At 35.5% G+C, this 26,535-nt stretch overlaps 2 protein-coding genes across 10 annotated transcripts in view; both read left to right on the top strand.

Moving 5' to 3' along the window:
- The window catches only part of Ndufv2 (NADH:ubiquinone oxidoreductase core subunit V2), a 31,880-nt gene extending 29,624 nt beyond the window's left edge, over positions 1–2,256 (top strand). Inside the window, exon 8 of the mRNA XM_046457787.2 lies at positions 2,104–2,256. Within this exon, the coding sequence (XP_046313743.1) occupies positions 2,104–2,197 (94 nt within the window). The 3' untranslated portion in view covers positions 2,198–2,256. The remainder of the gene's footprint in view (positions 1–2,103) is intronic.
- A 2,364-nt stretch (positions 2,257–4,620) lies between these two features.
- Ankrd12 (ankyrin repeat domain 12) overlaps positions 4,621–26,535 on the top strand; it is a 153,320-nt gene continuing 131,405 nt past the window's right edge. For 6 of the 9 annotated variants that reach the window (XM_058583464.1, XM_046457786.2, XM_046457785.2 and 3 more), the window contains exon 1: positions 4,621–4,952. The gene's annotated coding sequence lies outside the window, so the exon portion shown is untranslated. The other 3 variants (XM_046457781.2, XM_046457782.2, XM_058583463.1) reach the window with 3 other exon arrangements.

The raw sequence follows: 26,535 nt of genomic DNA, 5'->3' as shown, positions 1-26,535 counted from the left end.
AAAAATTACTTCCACATGTAAAATTCCATAATTCTGTGAAGATCTTAGAAAGTATATATAATTGATTATCCCATTTATTGTTCCAGAAACTTCAGTTTTTTTACTTAAATTGATCCTTTGTATTGATAAAGAATATATCAATATTAAGGAATTCATTAATGTATAAAGATTCATATCCAAACTGGTAAGAGGTTTTTAAGATACCAAATGCTCAGTTATTAGTAGACTTCTAAAATGAAACATTTAAATCACATTCCATTCTGACATTTAACAAGAAAAATGTTATAGGTAGAGAAAGAAATCTGATGACAGGGGAGACCAAAGTCCCTCAAAATAAATTTCATTGGCAGTTAAGGAGCAGCATGTGTACCTATTTTACCTATTAGTAATTAACATTTAAAAAGTACAAAGCCAAGCTGGGTGCAGTGGCAGAGGTCTGTAATCCCAGCGGCTGGGGAGGCTGAGGCAGGAGGATTGTGGTTCAAAGACAGCCTCAGCAAAAGCAAGTTGCTAAGCAACTCAGTGAGACCCTGTCTCTAAATAAAATGCAAAATAGGGCTGGGGATGTGACTCAGTGGTTGAGTGCCCTGAGTTCAATCCCCAGTACCCCCCCTCAAAAAAAAAAAAAAATTACAGAGCCACCTGTGAGAGGTGGTATGGGCCTGTAATCTTCAACTCTTTTAATCCTAGCTACAAAGAAGGCTGAAACAGGAGGATTGCAATTTTGAGGCCAGCCTGGGGCAATCCAGGAGACCTAGTATCAAAACAAAAAGGGCTGGGGTTTTGCTCAGTGGTAGAACACCCACTGCACTCAATCCCCATTACCAGAAAAATAAAAAGCCAAAAATTCTTGTATTGCTTTTTGTTTTTTAAGTTAAAATCATTTTGCTACTTAACCTACATAAGGTTCTGACAGGTAGTACAAACCTGTGAGTGCTTTTTGATTTATTTTTCATAGTAAATAAAAAAGATTTATAATGCTGACATATACTGATTTCTGATTTTGTAGGCATTGTTCATTAGTGTAAGTTACTTAATTCCTTGTATTATGTGATTATTATGTCATTTTCTTCTCTTGTCAACAAAAAGTGATATCCTAGGGTCCTAAAGAATAGACTTATAGGATTGATGAAAGAATATGAGGGGCAAAGCCAGAAGGAATTAAAAAGATTAGGTAAAGTTTTCAACTAAAATCTGTGACAGGAACAATGTAAATTAGCAAAACCAGGGAATGGAGAAAGGGAAAACAGTGTGTAGTGATTGAGGTGATACGTAGGTACTGCAATGGACTCCAGCTACAGAGGTCAAATAGGATAGAGGTAAGCAACTACTTGGAAAAGTGTATGTGGAGATGAAAAAGACAGATTCTTCTGCCCTTTTCACTCTTGCCCCGTACCCCCTGGGAATCAAACCCAGGGACTTGTGCTTGCTAGAAAAGTGCTCAACCACTGAGCTATATCCAGCCTTTCACTTCACTACCTCTGCATTAGGACCTGTTCTTATTTTCTTTTTGTGGCTGTTAGTGGCCGTCGTAGTCTAGAAACTTAAAAACTCTTATTAATTATACCCTTTAAAAACCAATTACAAATATATTTAAGATTCACTGCTTCTAAGGGACATCCTCCGAGTTGTGCAGATTCCTTCATGAATCCAGTTTCTATTTCCAAATGCAGTGTACAAGTGTGTGTTTTCTTTTGATTCACTGTGACAGTGAATGTTAATCTGGAAAGTGTTAAAGAAGAAATGTAATAGCCTAGTTTATTAAAGTGTAGTTTAAAAATGTCTTCTGGGGTTGAGCTATTTTTGTCATAGTTTTTAGCTCCGATCCTTGGACAGATGATGAATACTACCAACCTTGCTTTCTGTATCTGTAAAATAAAGCCAATATCACTTATCTCATTGTAAAGATTAGGTAAGCTAATATATACACACTGCTCACTAGATGGAAACTCAGTGCTATTTATGTATTTTTCGTATTTGTGATGAGTTTTGATATAGTCTTTATCTTTAGGAAGAAAAAAATGTTATAGTAAATTTATAACCTTAAAAAATTTATAAATGTTCATCATTTATAGTTACTTTAATGTTACTGTGTCTTTCCAGGAGTGGACGTTTCTGTTGTGAGCCAGCTGGAGGTCTTACCTCTTTGACTGAACCACCCAAAGGACCTGGCTTTGGTGTGCAAGCAGGCCTTTAATTTATAATCAACTGTAAATATGTTATTGCAAAAATAAAATATTATATACATAAACTATATTTTCTTATTCTACTCTGAATTATCTTTGTAGTAACATAGTAACTTGCTGTAAATATTATGTCAAAATACAACACCATTTTAAAAATTGTTTGCTACCAATGGCTAACTATATAATCAAGTTAACATGTACTGCATTGTCACCCACTTTCAACTGCCAGATCACATTTTATCAATAATATTAGGTTTTTATGAAGTAAAAATTTTATCAAATTTCAAATGTTTTGCCTTCCCATCTTTAACCACAATTATGTTTTAGTTAACGTTATCTTTCTATAAACTTACATTTATGTCAGTACTTCAATTATTTTAATACTTACAGCACACAAATATATACTTTTTTCCAACTGGTACTTAAGACTTCAAGCACAGTGTAGGAATAAGGTAGTTTTGTCTACAACCATTATCACTTTTAAAAAGAAAGGAATAAAACACTTTGACATTGATACTGCAAGTATTAGAATGTTCTTCACCCAAAAAGTAATTGGGGAGAAAACTGGATGTATATGCACCTGCAAAATTTACTGCTTAGTTTATGGATATTATAATTTAGAAGTAAGAATACAACCATTTGTATATTATGACCAATTCAAGAAGTTAGCTATATAGTACATTCGTTTTGCAAATTGAGAAAAGTAAGAGCCAACTTTACATGGTCAAATTTAATCAGATTGTTTCAGGATTTATCAGTCACTGTTTGGTCTTGTTTTTAACAGAATCACCTTTCACTAGTAATTATGATGCCTAAAATTTCATTTCTTTTACAACCCCAAGGACTCCCACATGCTAGGTAAGCACTGTAGAACTGAATTACACTTTCAGACGTTGTTTTCTTTAAAAATTAGTTTTTTTTAATTGAGAGGATATATCAATAACAGTAATTTTCTAAGCACCACATGACATAACACAAAATATCTTCCTTTCATCTGAGAACCCTCTTAATGGTATTATGAGCAACTTTTTGTTTCATTGTATTGCATACCATAAGTAACTCAAATGTAACACCATTCCATCTCTAGACATAAGGTGCTCTGACTACTCATTATTTATTATTTGAGGCATCCAATGACACTTCCCCTCTGAACTACATCCTCTGCCTTTCTTATTTTTAAATTTTGAGATAGGGTCTGGCCAAATGGACAAGGTTAGCTTCGAATTTGCCAGTCTCCTGGCCCAGCATCTGGGCTTGCTGGGATTACAAGCAAGTGCCACCACGCCTAGCTTCATTTTTTTCATACTGAACCTGTTTTTATAGGTGGGAGAAATGAATGTAGAAAAGGAGGGGAAAAAATCTCTGTATAACGCGGGCTTGTATTTTATATAGTAATTTGCTGAAATTTAGCTTTCCCTCGAGTTGTGAATATCACACCTAAACTCTAGAAAACTCATAAAGGAAGTCTTAAAAACCCTGTAACTACACTCATTAAGGCAACAAATAGGATGCTGAAGTTTTGAGACAACAGTTAACGTTAAGAAAAAAGATCCTTTCTTGTTGCCTGTATACGCCTTGGGTAGTTAAGGCATATACAAACTTGCAGATCAATCTCTACCTGGGTAAAAAGCAGCCAGAAGAGCTAACACACTACTGCTGTGCTGAGACGTTAAAATTCTCAGGCACTCTTCTCCTGTATCTTTGAAATCCTCAATACCACATATTGAAAATGTACTGAAATTCCTGTTAAAAAGATCATTGTAAGATGTGGATGGGAGAAGGCATATTCTAAAACCTCGGGACCCCGCTGGCAGGTACACGCCACTGGACTTTCGGTATTTGAGCCCACCTAACGCAGGGTACAGAGAGCTCCAGGTGCAGGTGCACTGCCGCCCAGGCAAGCGCGCCCCCGTCTGCCCCACTTTCCGCACTGCGAGGTGAGCTCCCGGCAGCCAGGACCTTAAGCCATGAGGTTCCCGCCGTGGTGATCGAAGTGTTGTTTTTCCCGGGTCCAAATTCCTACCTCGTCCATCCTCCCACTGCAGAAATAACATATAAATACCCTATATGAAGCCTCTTCATCGCCGCCACCATTCCCAGAAGTTTCCAGTCACAGCTACTGCTATGGTCGCCGCAAAAGGCGACACTGAGTCCGCTTTCCCCTCAGTGTCAAAGGAATTTGCGATGCTTTCTATTCCAACCTTTGGTTCCTCCTCCCTTCCCGGGCCATTGACTGCGGAGAGGAGGCCGACCAGCACGGAGGAGTTCCGGCCCGCATTCCCCGCCGCCTCCAGTTGGTACGATCCGCCTCCCCCGCCCTGCGGCTAGAGAAGCCTCTCAAAAGAGCTTGGAGAGGGGCGGGAGCCAGAGGGCGGGGCCATCACGGCGTCCGTCCCGTGCCCACAAGAGTCACGTGTCAGCGGGAGTCACGTGCTCGCGCCGCAGCCAATCGCTGGTCGACGCTGTACTGGGAGCGAGGAGGCTGTGGTGAGAGACGGACCGAGACCGGAGATGTTTTCAAGCCCAGTCTCGACGGCGTTAGTGGCGGTTGCAGCGGCGACGAAGACAACGACAGCGACGGTCACGCGGAGTCACTCGTTCAGGGGGTAAACCCTCCTGTGCCCGCCGTGCCTCGGGTCCGTGCTGGCGAGGGGGGCGTGGCGACAGGAGAAGAGGAAGGAGGGGCGCGGTTTCGAGCCTGTCCCCGGCGCCTGGGAGGAGACCCTTCGGTTCCGCGCTGCTCCCGTCTCCCCTCCCCAGAGCAAGGTAGGATTGCGCCTTGCCCTGCCCACACCACAGAGTCTGCTGCGCGCCTCCGGGCCTGGCCCGAGGCGACGCGGCCTGACAGTGACAGGCCGTTACTGGCCCGGCGCGGGTTCGCCAGGCCCGCCTGTCGCCCCTCCCGGCCTCCTGAGGATCCGCGGTTCAGGTGGGAGCTGCCAGCTGGGCGGGGGCGCCGCCTGGGGCGGGGCGGAGCCGGGTGGAGGGCGGGGGGCGGCGGGCGGGGTGTGGGGCTTGGCGCTGGCGTCCCTTGCCGCCGCTCCCGGAACATGGCGGGGCCGGCGGAGCTTGTGCGTGCGAGTGTGCGCGGCCCGAGAGGGCGCTGCCGGAGTGCCGCGGCCGGACCCGGCGGGGTGGGGCGGGACGGAGGCGCGCCGGCTGCCGCGCGCTCTCGCCGCCACCCGCGGGGTGTGCGCGGGTGCGGAAGAGTGGCCACAGACCCTTTGGCAAGGGCCGTCGGAGGTACAGCGGACCTGGCGGTGGGTGGGTGGAAGCGAGAAGGGAAATTGTACTCTAGTAGTTCAAGAGAAAGGAGAGGAACCACACTGCAGTTCTGCCTGGGCGTAATCTGTCCTTGCCGCATTGGGCATTCAGGTCTCTTCATCGTTGTTCAAGCGCCGATTGGAATAATGTTCAAAGATCCTTGGAGCACGTCGGATTCTTGGATCTCATTTTAAAGAGTAATGTGGGATGACGCATCCTCGCGATCCCAAAGCGCTGAACAAACGGTTGTACAAAGAGGTTACTGAGGCTCAGCTGACAGCTGTTTTAATAATCACAGTAAGAAACTGTTCGGCATGGGAAATGAACGACATTGCACTAGTTAAAACTAGGAAACGTTTCAAGCAGTGTATTTGTCGGCATTGTGATTTCCACTGGACACGTGGGTAAACCTCGAAGTTGGGTGAAATGTACAGATCTAGTGATCTGAAACGCTTTGAGATTATTTTTAATCCTGAAATTGAAGTGAACCCGTGTTCTCAGTTATGAATTCTTTATAATTAACAGTCCATTTTATTAATAAAGGAAGGCGACATAGTAAAATGGCTATTTTTGACTAAAGTAACTGTTCTTATGCCCAGGTAGGTAGTTAAAAATTTTGGGCACTGATCTGTTTCAATTTCTTCAATCCTTATACAAAGGCTTTCCTGGAGATTAGCTCAGAATTGGCAGAACATGTGCTTTATTGGTGCCAAGTGGCTTAAAAGCAAAATGAGATAGTGTCGACTATGTAAGATGAAGACGTTATATTAACTAATCTTGTGGAGAATAGTCCTTAATTGGGGTTAAAAGCAAAAATCTACAAATATTTCTCCTGGTGATTATAGATATGGAAAAAAAGGTTTTACTACTTAAGAATCTTTTATAATTTATATAAGCACTAAATTTCTGAAGCTCTTCAGATAGCTTGACTCCGGTTAAGCTTAACTATTCAGGGTATGTGTTCTATTTTAGAGACAGGAAAGTTGTTAAAATGAAGGAACACCTACTGTGTTAAGTGGAAGGAAAATTTGCACTGAAAATCGGTTGTATTTAGTATTAATGGCTTATGGTTTCTATAGTCATTTAGAATTTGTAGTTAGAATCATTTTATGAACTAAGTAGAGCTGGACAAATGAAAATTTCTGGATGTTTATTCCATGAAGAGTAAAGAAAACAAATATTAGGACAAGGAAAGAACCCAGTAGCTGAAAATATGTCTTGCTGTGTCTGGTATTACTTTCTTTAATAACCGAGAAAATAATTTGGAGACAAGTCTCCAATCAGTATGAATATAGAAGGAAGATGTTTATCCAAATTCCAGTATTAACTTTTTTCCCTTTAGAAGTTTTTGGAAAATGTGACTGATTTGCTTTTTAAATAGAGTGGAGAAATTGTAGTCAGTTGGTATATTTGGAAACACTTCCTAGGGAAAGAGATTTTTATTCTCAAAAGTATTAAGAATAATTGTAATTTTTTTCAGTTTCTTGATATTAGCTGATCAGTAGTTAAAATTTAAAACATTTTTTTAATGTTCTAAGAACATTGCAGTCTTGTTTTTTTTTTTTAAATTGTAGATGGACACAATACTTTTATTTTATTTATTTAGTTTGTTTATGTGGTGCTGGGGATTGAACCCAGTGCCTCCTGCATGCTAGGCAAGCATTCTACCACTGAGCAGTAACTCCATCCCGCATTTTAGTCTTTTTAAAAGGAGAATAGAGGTTAGACTGCTTTATGTATATAAATTTAAGAATATGGTAGTAAACATCTATCTCATAACCTTGAACATATCTCCATATGTTGCTTGAGAAACTGTTGACACTACTATTTATTTGACTTGTAATTTATTGCTAACAGCTTGTGTTTGTAAAATGCCTTTGCTTTGTAAATGGTAGAGTCCTGGAGATTTATCCTTGGATCTGGAACAGACCTCAATTTTCTAATACATGTCACTCATTTTACAGATGAGAAAATATAGGCTGGCAAGGTAAAATCACTTACAGCTAGTCTAAAGTCAGGTAATTTTTAACCCTGTAAAACAGTCTGCAGCTAGTTTAAACAGTGTGTGGTTTTGCCTAGAGGTTTTTTTGTTTGTTTGTTTTTGTTTTCCTGTGAGATGCTTATTTCTCTCTTTCAGAAGTAACTTTATGCACAGGCCTGTAATGCTTGGGAGGCTGAGGCAGAAGGATTCCAGATTCAAAGCCAGCCTCATCAATTTAACAAGACTGTCTCAAAACAAAAAATAAAAATGTCTGGGGACATGGCTCAGTGGTAAAATGCCCCTGGGCTCAATTCCTGGTACCTAAAAAAAGAAAAAAAAAAGTTTTATGAAGTCATGGAAAGAAGATTGAAATGTGAGAAGATGACCTGTGTTTAAATTCGTGATTTGTCACTTTCTAACAGGGGTTTTTGACAAATCACATTAACTTTCAGAGTCTTGCCTTCTTAATCTATAAAAATATATTAAGTTATAACAGTGTTGGACAGAATAAATGAGAGTAGTGTATATAAAACACATTTTATGCTATAAATTTCATACAGATAAAAGGGGACACTACTTTTTTTTTTTTGTTAAGAAAAATGGAATTCTTAAAGTGTGACAAGTGTCAAGTGTTTAGATCCTTAAGTTTTTGCTTAGTCTTAGCTCTGTTGTTTTCTGCACTTGCTGTGTTTCAAATTGTAATTCCCTGTAGGAACATTTTTCTGATCTCCACTTAGTTCTAATCTTAGTAAAGCTGCTTATGAACATTTTAAACATTGCAGTTGTTAAAACCTGTGTTCCCCTAGAGAATATAACATTTCTTCACATAGTATTTGAAAACATTCCTGTATACTCTCATGCATGCATAAGCTGTTTCTTTTACAGTATCTTTTTCAAAATAATAAGGAAAGTATCTTAGTCCGCATATGTGGCAGAGATGCAAATAATTTCCTTTATAAACTCAATTTTAAATAGTTCATATTAAGGTCATATGGTAAAGCTGAAATATATGTAGAAATACTTAATGAGTTTTTGTTGTGTTTGCCTTTGGTGTTAAATTTTTTTTTATAGTTGTCAGTGGATCTTTATTTTACTTATTTATATGTGGTGCTGAGACTTGAACCCAGTGCCTCACACATGCTTAGTAGGCAAGTGCTCTGCTACTGAGCCACAACCACAGCCCATGACTTTTGTGTTAAATTTAAACTCTTCCTCTTTAAATTGATAAAATACTGGAAGTCAACATACCAGTAATATAGTATTACATAGATTACCAAAGTATTTGTAACCTTGAAAATTTGTAACCTTAAAGACAGTGATAATCATAGATAACATTTGATGAGTACTTAGAATATATGAGTATTCTAAGTGCAGTGTTTTATATGATTTTTAACTTTATAAAACATACTGTTATTATTTTAACATATGGTAGAGGAAACTGAACTGTAAATAGTTATGGTGATGTTAGATGTTTACCAACTAAGTAACAGAGTTCATTGTCCCCTTTCTTAACCATTTTTTGGTGCTCTCCCTCTAATAAAGAGCAGTTAACTGGTTTTGAAGACTTTTAAAGCAGCCTTTCTTGAATTTAAGTCTTCATGAAAAATGCTTGGAGGCTATCTATTCTACCTTCTACTCGTGGTCAAGAAAGAATGGAAAAATCATAGAAAATAGGTCAACAAGTCTTTTTATGAGATGGTCATGTAGTTGTTGCTGTGTAGTTATGGTTTTTTATGTTGTAAGAAGCACGCTATTCTTCTCTGCTACAAAAAGGCTACAGTTGTGAATGTTACAAGAAGGTTGCCTAACAAAATCCACCTTAATATTGATGTCATTCTAATGAGACATTAATTATAATCACAGAAGGAAAAAAGATAACTAACCAAATTAATTTAGCACTTTTGTAAAGGAATAGATCCAGCAATAGAAAATTTGAGCTTATCCAAGTTAGAAATAACATTTAGACTGGGATTTCTGATTAATAAGATCCTCCAAAAAAAATTCTAGCAAATTTAAATTTTAATTCATATCATTAGAAAATTAGTTTAAATGCAGATATGCTTCCAGATTTATATAAGTAAATTAAATAATTTATGAAGCTGCAAATCTTAGGATGGAAGTTACCCTTTGTCTTTTAAAAATTTAAAAATGGAATCGTTTTTGGCCAATTCCATAATATCTGTCTACTGCACTAATATTTATTCAAAATATGTAATAGTTACATTTCTGGTTATCAGTTTTTTAAAAAATATTTATTCTTTTTAGTTGTAATTGGACATAATATCTTTATTATCAGTTTTTATGTGGGCCATAATGGAGGAAGTATCACAAATATTAGGTATACATACATTTTTCTAACTACCCTACTTAGTGAAAGAGTTACAAGTGTACTACATAACTCCTCAGATTTTATATCATCTTACCTCCTATGTAGGACATTGTCAGCATTCTGATTTCTGTAATGGAACAAGAACCATGTGTTGCATTCTTCTGCCTAGAAATAGCTGTATTGACTCAAAATAAGAGTACCTTAAAAATTATAGTGTTTGGGCTGGGATTGTGGCTCAGCGGTAGAGCTCACGCTTAGCTATGGGTGGGACGCGGGTTCGATTCTCAGCACCACTTAAAAATAAAGGCATTGTGTTGTGTCCATCTATAAAAAATATTCATATTCATTCTCTCTCTCTCCCTCTCCCTTTCTCCCTCTTTCCCCCCGTTTAAAAATTATAGTGCTTTGTATTTTACAGAGTACTTTTTATATCTGATATCTTTTGAATTTTACACTCTGAGATAGGCAAAACAGTTTGTCAGCTAATCTGATGATATTAAGCTATGGATTGAATCTAGGTTAAAATTATCTGGAGTGATCAACTTCTTTGAAATTCACTCATGTACGGGAAGCATGAGCAGAGCAGATTTTAATTCTATTTAGAAATTTCTTGATTATTAGGAGAAGAACTTTTATGAGCTGTATAGTAGATACTGTTATTTTCATTTATGACAAGAGTAAGTATTTTACGTGTCTGGTTATGAAAACACTTGAACTAGTTGTCATTGGAGTATCTCCAACTCTAGATACTATTGAGAATTAACTTGGAATTTAGGAGTGTTACAAAAATGTCAATCTATTTGAGAAATGTTTTCTTGATTATGATCAGCTCAATTCATTCATACATTTACAGTTGAGGTGATTATCTGGTGGTTGTCACTCAGCCTTCAGAAATTATTCCTATCTTCCAGAATTTGTAAAAACATTGCTAGACTGAAGAAGAGTATTCTGTTTGAGCTACAGTTGAAAAAATACCTCTTTACCAATTTTTTTGTCCTTCTTTTATTGAAAGTAAATAAGAATGATTGGCATCAAATTGGCTTACTCATCCTCCCCCCCATGGCTCCTCCTCTTTCAGGTAGGTGTTAGTGTTCTCTTGCTTTGCAAACACCCAGTGAAACACCTAAAAAAAAAAAATACTTATATTTGTATTATTAAATATAAATCCTATTACTACTGATGTATTTGAAAGCTTTTATCTTTAGTTGTGAAAGATATTTGACTCTAGCTATAGGAATTTTAATCATTAGCTAGTATGTAGGGGAATAATCTGTATCCTTTTGTTATAATTAAACTCTAATGAAAAGGTCAACAATTTTTCTTTTTTTTTTCTTTTTTTAAAGAGAGAGAGAATTTTTTTTTTAATATTTTTTTAGTTTTCGGTGTACACAACATCTTTGTATGTGGTGCTGAGGATCGAACCCGGGCCGCACGCTTGCCAGGCGAGCGCGATACTGCTTGAGCCACATCCCCAGTCCGAATTTTTCAACCTCTTAATGTACAACCTTCGTATATTAGAGAGTGTCGTCTGTATCTTGTATGTTACAAATATTTTTCCTCATTTACCATTTATCTTTTGCATCATAACTCTTAAAGCAGCACTACTCCTTCGCAAATCCCAGAAGTAGCTGGGTTTCTACTGACGCCTATCTAATTGGAGTGATATCTTTTTAAGCTCTTTTATTATTTCATTCACATCCCTGGTCCAAGAGTTTCTGTTGCCTATAGATTTTGTATACACTTCTGTTAGCCAAAAACAGTGAGAGTCCTTTGGGCACAAAGAAAAGCATGGAGTCTCACACTTGAGTCATACTCATTATGAAGTGCTAATTGACTGATAGAGGTATAATTACAAATACTCTACATTTGATAATCTAGAAACTACATGGCATTCAAATGGAAGGAAGGATCATTGGCAAGGTTCTTACGTTGTAAGGTTTTGGGCTTCATGCTAAGCTTGTATCTAAAGAAGATAGTCTCCTCTTATGGGAAGCTTTAAGTCTAGCAGGAGGAGATAAATTACTTAAAACAAGGATCTGTAATTAGGAAGAGTTTCTGTGAGTGTTGTAGGTTTTTTAATGAACAGGATAAAATCTTTGGAATTTAGGCTGTAAAACAGGTCTCCAAGTAACCACAGTGAAATTCCATATCATGCACAACCACAAGAATGGAATCCTAATTGGAATAAGTTATACTCCAAATATGTATAATATATCAAAATACATTCTACTGTCATGCATAATCTAAAAATAACAGATAATAGGTTGCCAAAAAAGGCTAAGAATCACTGACTTGGAAACTTATATAACTCTTATATTCTTAATAGTTCTAAATTTCTTTTTTAGGCATTTTTATACTATATTTCCTTTAACAAACAAAGCTTTTAAATATTTGTACCACTAGTGAGATTTTCTTTTTTATTCCTTCAAAAACATTTATATAGTTATATGTCAGGAAATATTTTATTTAAAAAATGAAGCCAAATATGCACTTATTTTTTCCCATTGGGAGTTGGAGTTATCAAAGAACCAACCTTTCATATTACTTTGTTTTTGTTAATTTTTTATAGTTGTAGATGGACAGAATGCCTTTATTTTGTTTCATTTTTATGTGGTGCTAAGGATGGAACCCAGTGCCTCACGCATGTGAGGCAGGTGCTTTGCCACTGAGCTAATGCCCCAGCCCTTCATATTACTTTGTTACAGTTATTAGGTTGTAGTGAACTTACTCTGCTCCAGTCCCTCATTACCTTATTTCTCTTGTCAGCATACTTTGGCAGGAAACAGCTTATAATTCTTAATTATTCTGGCTAGAAGAGCTACCATGACACATAAAACTATCTTAAACCACTGTAGAGTGTTTTCCTTTTAATGCCCTGAAATATACAGTAGTCCTAGATTCTTATGCTTAGTATAGGAGGGAGCTAGGTTTATGTTGGAAAGTGTGTAGGAAAGAGAAAAAGTGAGGTAGTAGATCAGGACTAAAGTAACACGTAAACAGTTCAATCCTGGTATGAGGTCCTGGAAGTGACAATTTTAAACTGTAATTGAAGTAGTGTTAAAAACCACAATATAGTTGGGTCAGGATAGAAGTGGCATTGAATGTGAATTAGAAATTGGTTTCCTGTAGGTTATTAATTACAGTTCTACATAATTGCATAAAGAGTTTGAGCAGAAGTAAAGAAGTTTTGTAGATCAGACTTACGTTGCAGAAGCAGTGATTATTGTAAACTCTTTTTTTAAAAATGATACTAATCTATTTTACTTTATGTGCTACCATTGCAACTACTTGTCATCCCTGCAATTAAGAGTTATTTCCATTCACTTAAGGCTGAAGTATGTGTCTATGATTTTAAAAGAAAGCTGTAAGAGTGAGGTAGGGTACTATTTGGGATTAAGCTATAAAAAGTGCTTAGAATGTTATTAGGTTTATTCATAATTGTTATGAAATGTTGAAGACTGGCTGTAATAGCTTGACTTTTGGGAGAGGTGGAAGAGGAGGTAAAATTAAAATACTTAAATTTTTAAAAATTTTGTAATATTTTTGGTAATTTAAAGATACAAAAATAGCATAAAGAATTTAAGAATTAAACATTACAAATTTAAAGGAAGCTCCCATATACTGAATTCCCCCATGTGAAGTCCTGTTTTTCTTTTCACTAGCCTTCCCAACAGTGACTTTTCCCTTCCTTTAGGCCTGTGTGGATCTTTCTTCAAAGTTCACCTCAAGTGTGACTTATTCAATGAAATCTGACCTTTTCCATGTTAACCCTGATATGCATTGTGTATAACAGTTAAGAGCATCTAAGTAGGAGTTGAAAAGATTGTGTACCATGAGATAGAAATCTACCTTGAAATTTATTGAAAGGAAAATTAAGATTTCTATATTATACTACCTGCCAAACTGATTTGATAAACTAGATGCAAGAGTAACCTAACAAAAGAGTTTTAGGAAGATTAGTAGCAGCCTTGTGGAGCTAGGAGTTTCCAAGTAGGCTGTGAATTGCTAACTTATTTTTTTTGCTAGTTATTCTGTTAGATTTTACTTGACTTTGGAATAGTTTACCTGTTTGCAAGAAGAGAAAGGATTTGGTGGCAGAATCTGTAATTATGGGTGTTTTTGCTTTTCAGGAATTGAATCTGTAAGGGTTTTCCACTGTTGACAGTGAAGTGAATGTACTGGCTGTTAGATTTCTACTTACAGCATTGGTAATTTTTTCAATTCCCATTGGTAGAAATACAAGCAAAACTGACTAACCATTTTCTCTGAGCTATTGCAGCCCTCTACTGGTTTATGGAGGTTGCAACAATTTAGAACCATTCAGACCAGAATGTCAATAAACTGAGCAACTCACTTTCATAATCTTAGATCTTTAAAAGTTGGCTGTGCCAACCCTTTGGACTTCAGATGAGTATTTTATATACCCACTTAACTTCTGGAGGGATAATGTCTCACTCTGTCACTCACACACAAACACAAGATGATTGTACATACTAATTATGTTATTTCTAAATTCTAAATGTGGTGTTAGAATGGGATCCCTTATACGCAGATGTTTCATACTGTGAAAAAACTTTTTTAAAAAACTAATCTTTTGGGAATTTTGTGTTTTAAACATTTGAGGTATTGTTTGTTACTATTAGAAGATAAAATGCAACAGATAAACACTAATTGTTTCTTTAAATTATTTCCAAAGTATTTTTACCTCTTGCTGGAGCTAGAAGTTTAAGTCATTGTAGCCTCTTTGTTCTTATTTGCTTTTCTACCCTGTCTCACATTCTGGTTATACTTTTAAGTTGTCTCTTTGTCATCTAGTTCCTCTTAAATTCAGCTTCCAGAGTTTCAACAAGGGCACCTTTCTAAACACTGCTTGAATTATGTTACTGTCTTTTTTTAAAGCCTTATATTAGTTTTTGTCACTGTTAGTCAAACTACAGTGTGAAAAAATGTTAATATTAGGTTTTTTTCCTACTTTCTTTAACTTCATTTTTTTTTTTTTTTTAACGTCAGTGTGCTTCCGTTTTTTGATCTCCCTGCAGTGTGGCCTGCTTTATTCTGTGGGCATGCGTCACAGCTGTGCACATGCTTATTCTTCCCTATCTTAGCCTCATTCATATCTACCTGCCTTGCAGTCACCCTTAAGACTCTTTTACTGTAGTCTTCTTTTCCTCACCCCTACCCTCTATACTCAACGCTGGGTCATTCCTTTGTATCCTTATCACACTTCCCTAGCACTTATTTTTTCATATGGTAATGAATTTCATGTTTTTTTTGTCCCTTTAAAACTTAAGGCTAGGATTATGTCTTGTTTATCCTAGTTCTATTATATGGGATATAGATGCTTAGTAAATGTCAAATAAAAGAGTAACTCATGAATGAATAGTAGCTAAAAGAAATTCCCGTAGTTAAATAATTTAAAGTCACAGTTTATTTTTATTGAAGTTTTGAGAAGAATTAAAATACATTTATTTATTAGGATGCATTTGAGGAAAGGAAAGGAGGATATAAAGAATGGTAGAGCTGGAATGAACCTCATTTAAAGATGAGAAAACTAAAAACCCAGTTTATCAAAATTTCATGTTAAAACTAGAACCTGTCCTCTAATGCTCTTTTCTGCTCTGTTCATTTTTCCTAATATAGTTTGCCTTAGACTTGGCTAGGATTAGTAGATTTTGATTGTTTATATTTGAAGCAGTTGGACTGACAAAATATAATTCTATACTCTATGCTTACCTTTGTGGAAATTTGAAGGTAATGTGCTCATGAGCTAAACCAAATTAACCATTTGTTAGGTAATTTATTTTTCATAGTCTTCTGAATTATCTGCTTTTCTCAATTTTCTGGCACATATCACATTTAGCAACACCAACCAAAAGCCTGTGTTTTACTGGATTAAGCTTCTGTCCTGAATCTCTTGCTTCCTTCCTTATTCTGGTAATGGGTTTAGAAAACATGTAATTACCTTTTATTTCTTTCTTTTGCCCTCTATATCTGCCTGAAGCAAATTCATACTTGCAATCTTACATATTTTTTTTCTTGGATTTTACCCAGAACACTGTAGCTCTTCAGAATAAACTAAGCAGAAATGAGCCTATTTTATTTTTTGAATTTTTTTTTTTTGTTGTTGTTGATTGTAAAACGTAGTACACATTCAATAAAAAAAAAATATATAGACTCCTTAAGATAGACCATTAAAGTTCTTGAAGAACTCTTCACTACATTGTTTTAAGGACATTCTGGAGGACAGTTTATTGTTAAGGATCCTACTTTGCCTTTGTTTTGGTGGTGTTGCGGTTTAAATCCAGGGCCTTTCAAATACTAAATAAGTGCATACTCTACCACTGAGCTATAATGTCATCCCTGAGGCATTCTTTGCATGCTATTGGTTAAATTCTGTTTTTTGTTTGTTTTAGTATTACTAATTTCTTGGTCTGGAATGCAATCATTAGATTCTTGTGGAGGAAATGTTATGGAATAGCTGCCAGAAAAGGTGGTGGTGAAAATTAATCACTACTACTGTGAGAAGCTGTTAGAGAGAAAGCCATTCCCCTTTGATAGACTGAATTTTTGCTTGAATGACTTAAATGGTTAAAGGGAAGAGGGAGTCCTGTTAATATCTCAGAAGCATGGCCCTTTATTTTAAGGCCCTTTGCATTATTTTTTTTCAAAACCCATTTTCAGATTTGAGGTTAAGTTGTTTGGTCTTTAAGTAAGGAAATACTAATGTATATGACTAGTAGCTTATTCTTTCTTCAAAATTTTGTTTTACTTTCTTCAGGTAGAATATAAAATTCAATGATGAAGGTCAACCAAAAAGTCAGTGGTAGATCTCAGAATAGAATTTTGTACTTCAAGCTCCCAGATCAAATCACAGAGAAAGTAATAACCACGTTTCTAAGTGTATGTTTTTTGAAGGCCATTGTAATCTGTTACTGTAATTTTATAGTTGCCTCTTTTTTTCTTTTCCAGATAAATTTTGGAGAAAAATTTTTATCTCCAAACTGCTGCAGCTCAGTGGAAACTGGAACTCTCATTCCGTGCTCAAAGTTTTGTTTTACTTTCTTCAAGTAGAGTGTGGAATTGGTAGTAATTTAGAAGGCAGATTTGAATATTTTGGATTATGTACCAATGACTATACTCAGATAATTTTATTTACTTTTCATAGCCTTGTGAGTTGAACTTTATCATTTCATAATACAAATGATGAAATTAATTTGGGTTTTGCGTTCAATTGCATTTAAAGTGCATGTGCTGAACAGGGGAAAACCCCTTTTTCAAATATAAAAAAATGCTAGAAAGAAAACATAAAAATTCACAGCTGAGCTTGAATGCAAGAAAGAGTAATCTCCTGGTGCCTAAAATGAAAAGGAACTCAAAGTGATAGCAGTAAACAAAAATTGAAGCCAGGTCCCATAGGGAAAATAAACAGATGCTCCTTAGTGTGTAAACTTTAGTTTAGTGGTAGAATCCACTGGCCTAGCAATAGCAGAGAGTTGAAACTAGGTTCCTTGAATAAAATCCCAGACCAGGAAGACTGAATTACTCATGAATGGGGTTTTAAAAAAGGCCCATGTACCAGCCTGAGTTTATATTTCTTGGTATATCTTGTTTCTGTTCTTTTATTTTCAATCATTTTTAGAGTCCTTTTGTAGTCTGTCTTAAAAATGTGGCTAAATCCTCTTTATCCACTCTCAGAGACTTTTAATCTTTTGATTAGTTGTATTTATTGTCATCACACATATATTGGAAATTATATTTCTATTTACCAATTTTTAAATATTTTTATGCCTTCTGTCACATAGTATTATGTTTTCAAAAGCATAATTTGATTTATTTTATTGATTCTGATACTGATTTTCCATAGTTGGTTTCTTTTTTTCTTTTTTCTTTATTTTGGTGGTACACACCCTTGTTTATAAAATATATGAAGACTGGAAAAGTCAACATCAGCAAATAATGCAATTAAAAATTAACAAAACACATACACCGGTATTTCATTGGAGAGGATAATCAAATGACAAATGAATATATGAAAAAATACCTAGCATTATGTGTTGGTAGAGAATTTCACATTAAAACCATAATGGGATACCTAAGAGATGGCCATTGGTACTAGTGTGTTGTGTGTGTGTGTGTGTAATGCATGTATTATTTTTGTTTTAAAATAAAAAGTGTTAAATAATAAAATAAATCTATTTCTGTGTACTATATGATAAAGATAGAATGAACAATTGCAGCAATTGTTCCAACAATCTTTTCTTTGAGTCTGACAGCAGGACTGTTCAACTGTTTTCCAAAATATTACATCATGAAACATATCCTTTACCCAATTTTCCACTGACCTTCATGTCAGGTGTGCTTTTTTTTCCCCAACAGTATCAGTAATTAATTTAAATATAAATGATCTATATAGTAATTAAAAGGTATAAATGTTCAACATGTGTAAAAAGCAAACTATATGCTCTATACATATGTCACACTTTAAATATCAACATACTAGTAGGTTAAAGGCAGAAGAAGGAAAATAAGCATGAAAAATCTGAAGTAGAGCTATTAATGTAAAATAAATCTCAAGAAAAAGTATTTTCAGGGTTGGGGTTGTGGTTCATAGGTAGAGCGCTAGCCTACCATGAGTGAGGCACTGGGTTTGGATCCTCAGCACCACATTAAAAAAATAAAATAAAATAAAGATATTGTGTCCACCTATAACTAAAAAAAAAAAAAGTATTTTCAGAGATAAAAGGGAACATTTCATAGCCATAATAGGGTATGAAAGTATAATAATGCTAAGTGTATAGCTACCTAACAACAAAATTGCAAAATATATGAAATAAAAATAAAACAAGAAAGACAAATCCACGTAATATTTGGAGATTTTAAGCCCCCTCACTTTGCTGGAAGGAGTAATGATATAGAAGGCTTACTACTACTATCAGACACTTTGACCTATTATTTATAGAGAACTATACAAAAAATGACAAATAGAAAATTAATAAAGATAGACTATATTCTGTCATAAAATAAGCTTTGAGAAAGATTAAAAATTTGAAATTGTGCAGACTATGTTTTCTGCATGATTTATTACATTAGAAATCAATCACCTTAAGATATACAGAACTCCACCCGCAGGTCTCAACTACTTCAAAATTAAATGGCACACATATAAATATTCTACAGATAAAAGAAGAAAGCACAAGAAAAGTAAATAAAAAGTGATTTGAACTGAGTGATAATAGCAGCTTAAAATATCAGAATCTCTGGTATGAAATAGTACTCAGATGCACACTTATAACTTAAAAGTATTTGTATCAGAAAGAAGCTATAATAACAATCAAATTATTTTCAAATTAGGTAGTAGGAAGGAAAAAATAAGAGTAGGAGCAGAAATATGTGAGTAGAAAAGAAATACATCTAAAAGTTGATAAAAATCTAGCAAGTCTAATCAAGATAAAAAAAGCAAGAAAGAATATCAACAGGAAGAGAGCTATCAAAACAACCCCTCATATGCTAAAATTGTATTAAAGTAGTATTACAATTGAATAATTACAAATATATAGCTTACATAATTTGATTTATTTTAGAGGATGGAAACCCTTGCTTGTTTATGCAATACATGTGAGTGATATGTTTTTTTCCCCCATCCTTTCACCTTCAGTCTGTGGATATCTTTGCCTGTGAGTTGAGTCTTTTGGGTACAGCATATTGTTGGGTCTTGTTTTTTAATCCAGTCTGCGTTTTTTTGATTGATGAGTTTAGTCCACTAATGTTCAAGGTTATTCTTGAGGTATTGTTTGTGTTCCTGGTTATTTTGGTTTATTTTTAGTTTTTAATTTGAATTAGTTTTTCCTATGACTGACCATTCCTTCAGTATAGTTCCTCCCTTTGATGGTTTTCACTTTTTTTCCCCCATTTCATCATCATGGAATATTTTGTTGTGAATATTCTGAAGTACAGGCTGTCTGGTTGTGAATTCTTTGAATTTTTGTTTATCTGGAGGGTTTTTATTTCATCTTCAGACCTGAAGCATAATTTTGCTGGATATAGGATTCTTGGTTGGCATCCATTTTCTTTCAGAGCTTGGTATATGTTATTCCAGGACCACATAGCTTTGATGGTCTGGGTTGAGAAATCAGCTGAGATCTGAATTGGGTTCCTTTTATATGTAATCTGATATTTTTCTCCTTCAGTCTTTAAAATTTTATCTTTATTCTGTAAGCTAGGTGTTTCATTATAATGTGCCTTAATGTTGGTCTGTTGTAATATTGCACATTTGGGGCCGTGTAAGCCTCTAGTATTTGGTTTTCCATTTCATTCTTTAGCTTTTGGAATTTTTCTGATATTATTTTATTGAAAAGATTGTGCATTCCTTTGGTTTGATAAACCTATTAAACATTCATGTAAAAATGTCAAGGAGGCAGTCAGATGTACAAGTGTGGCATTTTAGAGAAGTTCCTGAGCTAGAGATACAGATTTGGATGTCAGTAGCATATAGTAGTAAAGTCACAAGACTGAGTTTTCTAACTCATATATTTAGAAAGGAGCCCAGCATCAGGTGCTCAGGCATCCCACACATTTAGAAGTTCTTTAAAAGAGGAGAAATGGGGAGAAGAAGAAGAAGAAGAAGAAGAAGAAGAAGAAGAAGGAAGAAGAAGAAGAAGAAGGAAGAAGAAGAAGAAGAAGGAAGAAGAAGAAGAAGAAGGAAGAAGAAGAAGAAGAAGAAGAAGAAGAAGAAGGAAGAAGAAGGAAGAAGGAAGAAGAAGAAGAAGAAGAAGAAGAAGAAGAAGAAGAAGAAGAAGGAAGAAGAAGGAAGAAGGAAGAAGAAGAAGAAGAAGAAGAAGAAGAAGAAGAAGAAGAAGAAGAAGAAGAAGAAGAGAAAGAAGAAGAAGAAGAAGAAGAGAAAGAAAGAAAGAAAGAAAGAAAGAAAGAAAGAAAGAAGAAGGAAGAAGAAGAAGAAGAAAAGAAAGCTTCTTTTTGAGGGTTCATGTCATCTGCATAATTTTCAGTATAAAAGGGTACCATAATTTGCTTACCCATATTCTTTCAAATGGATATTTAAATCCCTGTTGTTCCCCTCCCCACACTGACCCTAGTATTTGAGGCATGATAACAACACTTCCTTGAATGCCTTTGACTGTTTATCTTATATGTTTGTGTAAATATAATGGTAGTTGAATTACTAGGACAAAAGCCATGTGTTTTTATTTTGATAGTTTCTGCCAAATTTCTCTCCAAAGAGGATATCCAAAATTTCTTCCCCTATTAGTGACTAATGTATGAAAATGCTGGTTTTCCTGAATGCTTGCCAACACAGCCTGAATCTTTGTCAAAAATTTAAGTGAGAAATTGTGTCATTATTTTATAGCTTTAAAATTATGAGTTTGAATTCTGTGTGTTCACTCAACATTTTTATTCTTTGAATTGCATTTTCTGAGTTTCATAGTTTTTTTTTTATTGATTTGCTGTAACTTTTTGATCATTCACTTCACAAGTATTGCACATGTTTTCAGACTTCCATTTATGAGATTTGCATTGTAGTTATAAATTTTTATTTAGGGCTTAAATTTTCTTTTCTTTTTTTTTGTTAGCATTTTGGAAAAGTTTCCCCACCAAAGGATTTTTTTCCCCCTAGTACTTAGGTAGTTTAATGCTTCTGGTTATTTCTTGTACTTAGGTACTAATCTTTTTTAACTTGTCAAATTGATTCTAATATTTATTTGGTGAGAATTGTCAAGATAATTTTGAAAAAGATAAATGGGGGAGAGACTAATATGAGAAAACAATAGTGTAGTATTGACACAAAATGGAGAGAGGAGTAGAACAGATTAGAAAGCCCAGAAAACAGTTACATAAAGGATTAAGATTATGATTTTCAAAGTTGTCATTACAGAGAAATAATGGGAAGACTTAAACATTAAAAGAAAGTAAAATTAAGAGTGTATCTTCTGATCTGTGGGTAGAGAAGATTAAAATGTAAAAGCAAAGGACATTAGAAAATTACAGACATCAAAAATGTATTTATGTTGTTCACTCATATTTGGCAGCATTATTGATAATAGCTGAAAGATGGATATGTGTGTTAGCATCTTGTCACTGTCGCCAAAACACTCAACAGGAACAACTTAGAAGAGAGAAAGTTTTTATTTTGGTTCAGGGTTCCTGAGGTTTAGGCTATGGTTGGCTGAGTCCATTGCTCTGGGTTCAAGATGAGACAGTAATTCAAGGTGGAAGGTTATGGTGGAAGGAAGCTTCCATGGCAGCCAGGAAGCAGAGAGGAAGAGCAGTTACCACCCTGTTAGTTTGTTCAAACTAGGATGGACTGATTAGGTTACAATTCTTGTCATCCAATCTTTTACTTGCAAACATTCACACAGTAACACAAGAACTTTTGGGAAACACTTTGTATCCAAACCTTAAATGGAAACAATCTAAATACCCTTTGATCAATGGAATGGATTGGTAAAATGTGTTATATACATACAACGAAATATTACCTAACCTTAAAAAAGGAAAGAGCACAGAAATTCAGTGTTTTAGCATGTGTCAGAACTTCGAAGTCCTTATGCTGGGTGAATTAAGCCAGTTACAAAAGGACCTGAATTGTCCCATTCATAGGGAAAGTTGAGTGATGATTACCAGGGGCTGGGAGGAAAGAAGATGAAAAGTCTGGAGATAGATGGTGGTGATGGTTGTGGAACAGTGTGGATATACCTAATGCCACAAAACTATATACTTAATTTAAAATATACTTAAAAATACTTAAAATATATTTAAAATGGTAAATTTTGCTATCTATATTTAATCACAAATTTAAAACTATGCAACAAAAAATATCAGTATAGATTTTTTTCTTTTCACAAACAGGAAAATGATGATTACCACAGTAGGCAAATTATAAAATGTATTAAAGAAATTCTGAAGAGATAAAACAGAATAAGTGGATGAAATAGAGTGGAAAAAGTTTTGATAGTGAGATGTTAACTTAGCAACCACTAGAATGTGCAATGGGATATAGATGTGTTTCGAAGTTAATCAGATTGGGGGATAGGACTGTAGTTAGAAATATCCACTGTGACAAAAAGTCAACATAAAGTGACTGGAAGGCGTGTAGATACTCTGAGAAGGGTGGAGAGAGTTGTTGCTTAATGGTTCCTAAGCCAAACCATCAAAATAAATTACCTAGGAAGTTTGTTTGTTTTTTAAGTGAACTTTTTACTTCAGAATAATTTTAGATTTACAGAAAAATTATAGCATTTTCTATACATCACACTAGTCTTCTCTATTCTTAATAACTTGTGCTAATAGGGTAAATTTGTCACAAATGACAAACCAATATTTATGTTATTATTAGCCAAAGTCTATAATATCCTTCAGATTTATTGAGTTTCTTTTTCTGTTCCAGCATCCTATCCAGGATGCAACGTTACATTTAGTAATCATGTGGTGTTGGGTTTCTCTTGGCTATAATAAAACCTTGAAAGTTTTAAGGAGTATTGATTAGATATTTGTAGGATGACACACTACTGGAATTTGTCTTAGGTTTTTTGTTTTCATGATTAGACTGGGGTTGTGGGGAGGAGGATTATATGGGTAAAATTGTCATTTTCATCGAATCAAGAGTATATACAGTAAATATGACTTACACCATTGATTTTAACTTTGATCACCTGGCTGAGACAATGTATTTGTTAGGTCTCCCCACAGTACTGTAACTTCCTCCCCTGCCTTTCCATACTGTATTCTTGGAAAGGAAGTCACTATGCCTATCCCACACTTAACAGAGTGGGGACTTACATGCTCCATCTCCTTAGGAGCAGAGTATCTACATAAACTAGCTGTACTTACTTCTTCATGAAAGATTTATCTGTTGTCTCCATTTATTTATTCTATCATTATGTCACTGTGGATAACATCTTGGTCTGTAATCTAATAGTACTTTACTCATTCTATTGCTCAAAATTTTTTTCTTTACCCAGTGGGGTCTCTTTCAGTTGATACCTGTGTGCCTTTGATAATGTCACCATTGTTGTGTTTTATATATTTATGCATACTTTTTGAGCACTTTCTTACTTTCTATCAGTATAAGATTTTCTAGTCTCATCTTGTACATATCCTGCTTTAGTCCTGTTTCTCCAAGGGACCTTTTTATTAGAGAAAGGTGTTGATGATGGCTATGGTTTGACTGTGACTTATCCTTCAAGGGTTCATGTGTGAAAGATTGGTCTGCATTGTGTTGATATTAGGTAGAACCTAATGGGAATTAGGTGACTGTGTGTGGTGTCCTTGGAAGGGACTAAAGTGGTTCTCATGGGACCAAAGTTCTAAAGAAAGTGAGTTGTTACAAGAGCAAGGCTGGCCCTTGAAATAACTTCATCTTCCTGACAGTGTGATTTCTCTGTTTCTCTTTCACATGTTCTCCCATTGTTTTTATGCCATCCACCTTTAGCAGGCATCAGCAGATGCCTGTACCATACCTTTGAACCTGCAGCCCCAATACTTTGTAAGTACCAGCCTTAGATCTCATTGTAGTAATAAAAAAAAAGGACATATAGTAACAAAGATCTGTGTCTAATATATGCATCTTGCTGCAGAGTTACTGCTGCTTGTAGCTCTCAGCTGATATTGGAAAGAAATATGTGTGTATACTAATTATATATGCATATCTATAAATATTGTATGTAACCATCTGCATCTATATATTAAACCAAACATGAGTTCATATTGATATCTCCAGCTGTAATCCGATACTACATTCTAGCATTTTCCTGACTTCCTTACTTTTAACTTCCCACTTTCACAGTGATAAATCTGGCGCAACCATTCAACATCCATTTATTCAATTGTTCATTTCCAGTATATGCATGTATAGTGATTTCAGAATTTAAACCCATGCCTTCCCAGAAACTTTTTAAAATTTAAATAAAATTCACATAACATAATTCAGTGTTTTGAAGTACATTCCAGTGGTTTTTAGTGTATTTACAATGATGTGTAAATGTTACCACTAATTCCAGAATATTTTTGTCACCTTATAAAAACCAAAAAAACCTCTGGTACTCATCAAGAAGTATCAAGCAGTTCCCCTTTCCAATATTCACCAGCAACTACTAAGTTGGCTTTTTAGAAAGTGATTTTCTTACCCCTGCGCACACCCTCGCCCCCGCAACACACACCACCACCACCAGCTCCAGATATTTTGATTCAGTATTCTGAAATGAAGCTAGGAATCTGTATCTTTAAAAAAGTGTTCTTGCTTCTTGTAACCAGGCAGGCTAGAATTATCAAGTAGCAGGAACCTAAAAGCAGAGCTTTTTAAAATTTGAGAAAAAATTAAAATGTTCTAGAAGCAGTAATGCAAATTCAAGGATCACCTCATCAAAACTAAAAACAATGCCAGCAAAGTTTGAAGATCCTTAAAGTTTGCTTAGATAGCATGAAATGAGGGAAAGAAACCAGTTTATAAACTGTCAGCTTTTTTCATCAGTGCTTAGATTTCAGGGTAAGTTTTAATATGTAGTATTTTTCACTTTTGATGTGTTTTGTTCTGTTTTTGTCCTTTTAAAAATTATTTTTGTGTTGTGGTTTCAAGGATTGAACCCAGGTCCTTGTGTATGCTAGGTAGCACTGTGCCACTGAGTTCTACCACACACCTAGCTCTCCTTGTTGTTCTCCCACCTGCTTAATTTTTTTTAAAAAAAATTGTATAGCCCTGTCAGGCCCCAATATTCCAGGCCCCAATGCTTTGGTCAAAATGCAGTCTTACAGGATTAGTGCTAATTGACTAGTGGCTAGCTATGGATTTGTTGTAAAGCTAAGTGTACCTGGTAACTTTAGGAAAGTTTTGTTGACAGAACATTCTGCCTTTGGGTTTTTGGGACTGGCTTATTTCACTTAGTGTAATATTCTCCAGTTCCATCCATTTACTGGCAGATGCCATAATTTTATTCTTTATGGCTAAGTAATAGTCCCTTGTTGTACCACAGTTTCTTTATTCATTCATCTGTTGAAGGGCACTTAGCTTGGCTATTGTGAATTGAGCTGCCATAACCTTGAAGTGGCTGCATCATTGTAGTATGCAGATGCTAATCCACATCAAGGGTAGGAATGATTAGAAGTTCATTGGACTAGGTAAGGGGAATTAATGCAAAGGAGGGAGCATGGAAATAGGAAAGACAGTAGAATGAATCAGACATATCTTTTCTTATGTATGAATACATGACTGACGTAACTCCACATCATGTAGCATGCAATAATGGAATCCTAATTGGAACGAGTTATTCTATGTATGAATAATATGTCAAAATTCACTCTACTGTCATGTTTATAGCAAGAACAACTAAAAGAAAGATTTAGAGACTTTTATTTGGGTCCCTTCTTTCCTTTAAAATAGAAGCTAAAGGATAATGGTAGTGCTTTGTTAGACTCCCATGAACAGTCTTCAGGTTGAACCTAAAGCGATAAGATGGAGTAATTAGAACAAACAAAATAACAATGTTTAAAGCATTGACTTTGAGGGCCCCCGCACTCAGTAAATGCAGAGGACTATAAAAGCAATCTTCAAATAGTTTTTTTTCTATGTAACTCCTAGAGGAATACTTTTGTAAAAACTTTTACATGTAGAATCTACCCATCCACAAATTCTGTTTCTTTTTTAAAGTTTTATTTATTCATTTTAGGTGTTGATGGACCTTTACTTTTTATTTATATGTGGTGCTGAGAGTCAAACCCAGTGCCTCACACATTTGAGGCAAGTGCATTACTACTAAGCCACAACCTCA

This window comes from Marmota monax, unplaced genomic scaffold (assembly GCF_021218885.2).
Source record: "Marmota monax isolate L192 unplaced genomic scaffold, Marmota_monax_Labrador192_F-V1.1 WCK01_AAM20220418_F8-fsc00328, whole genome shotgun sequence".
Classification (NCBI taxonomy): Eukaryota; Metazoa; Chordata; class Mammalia; order Rodentia; family Sciuridae; genus Marmota; species Marmota monax.
This window is presented reverse-complemented; position numbering and strand designations above follow the sequence as displayed.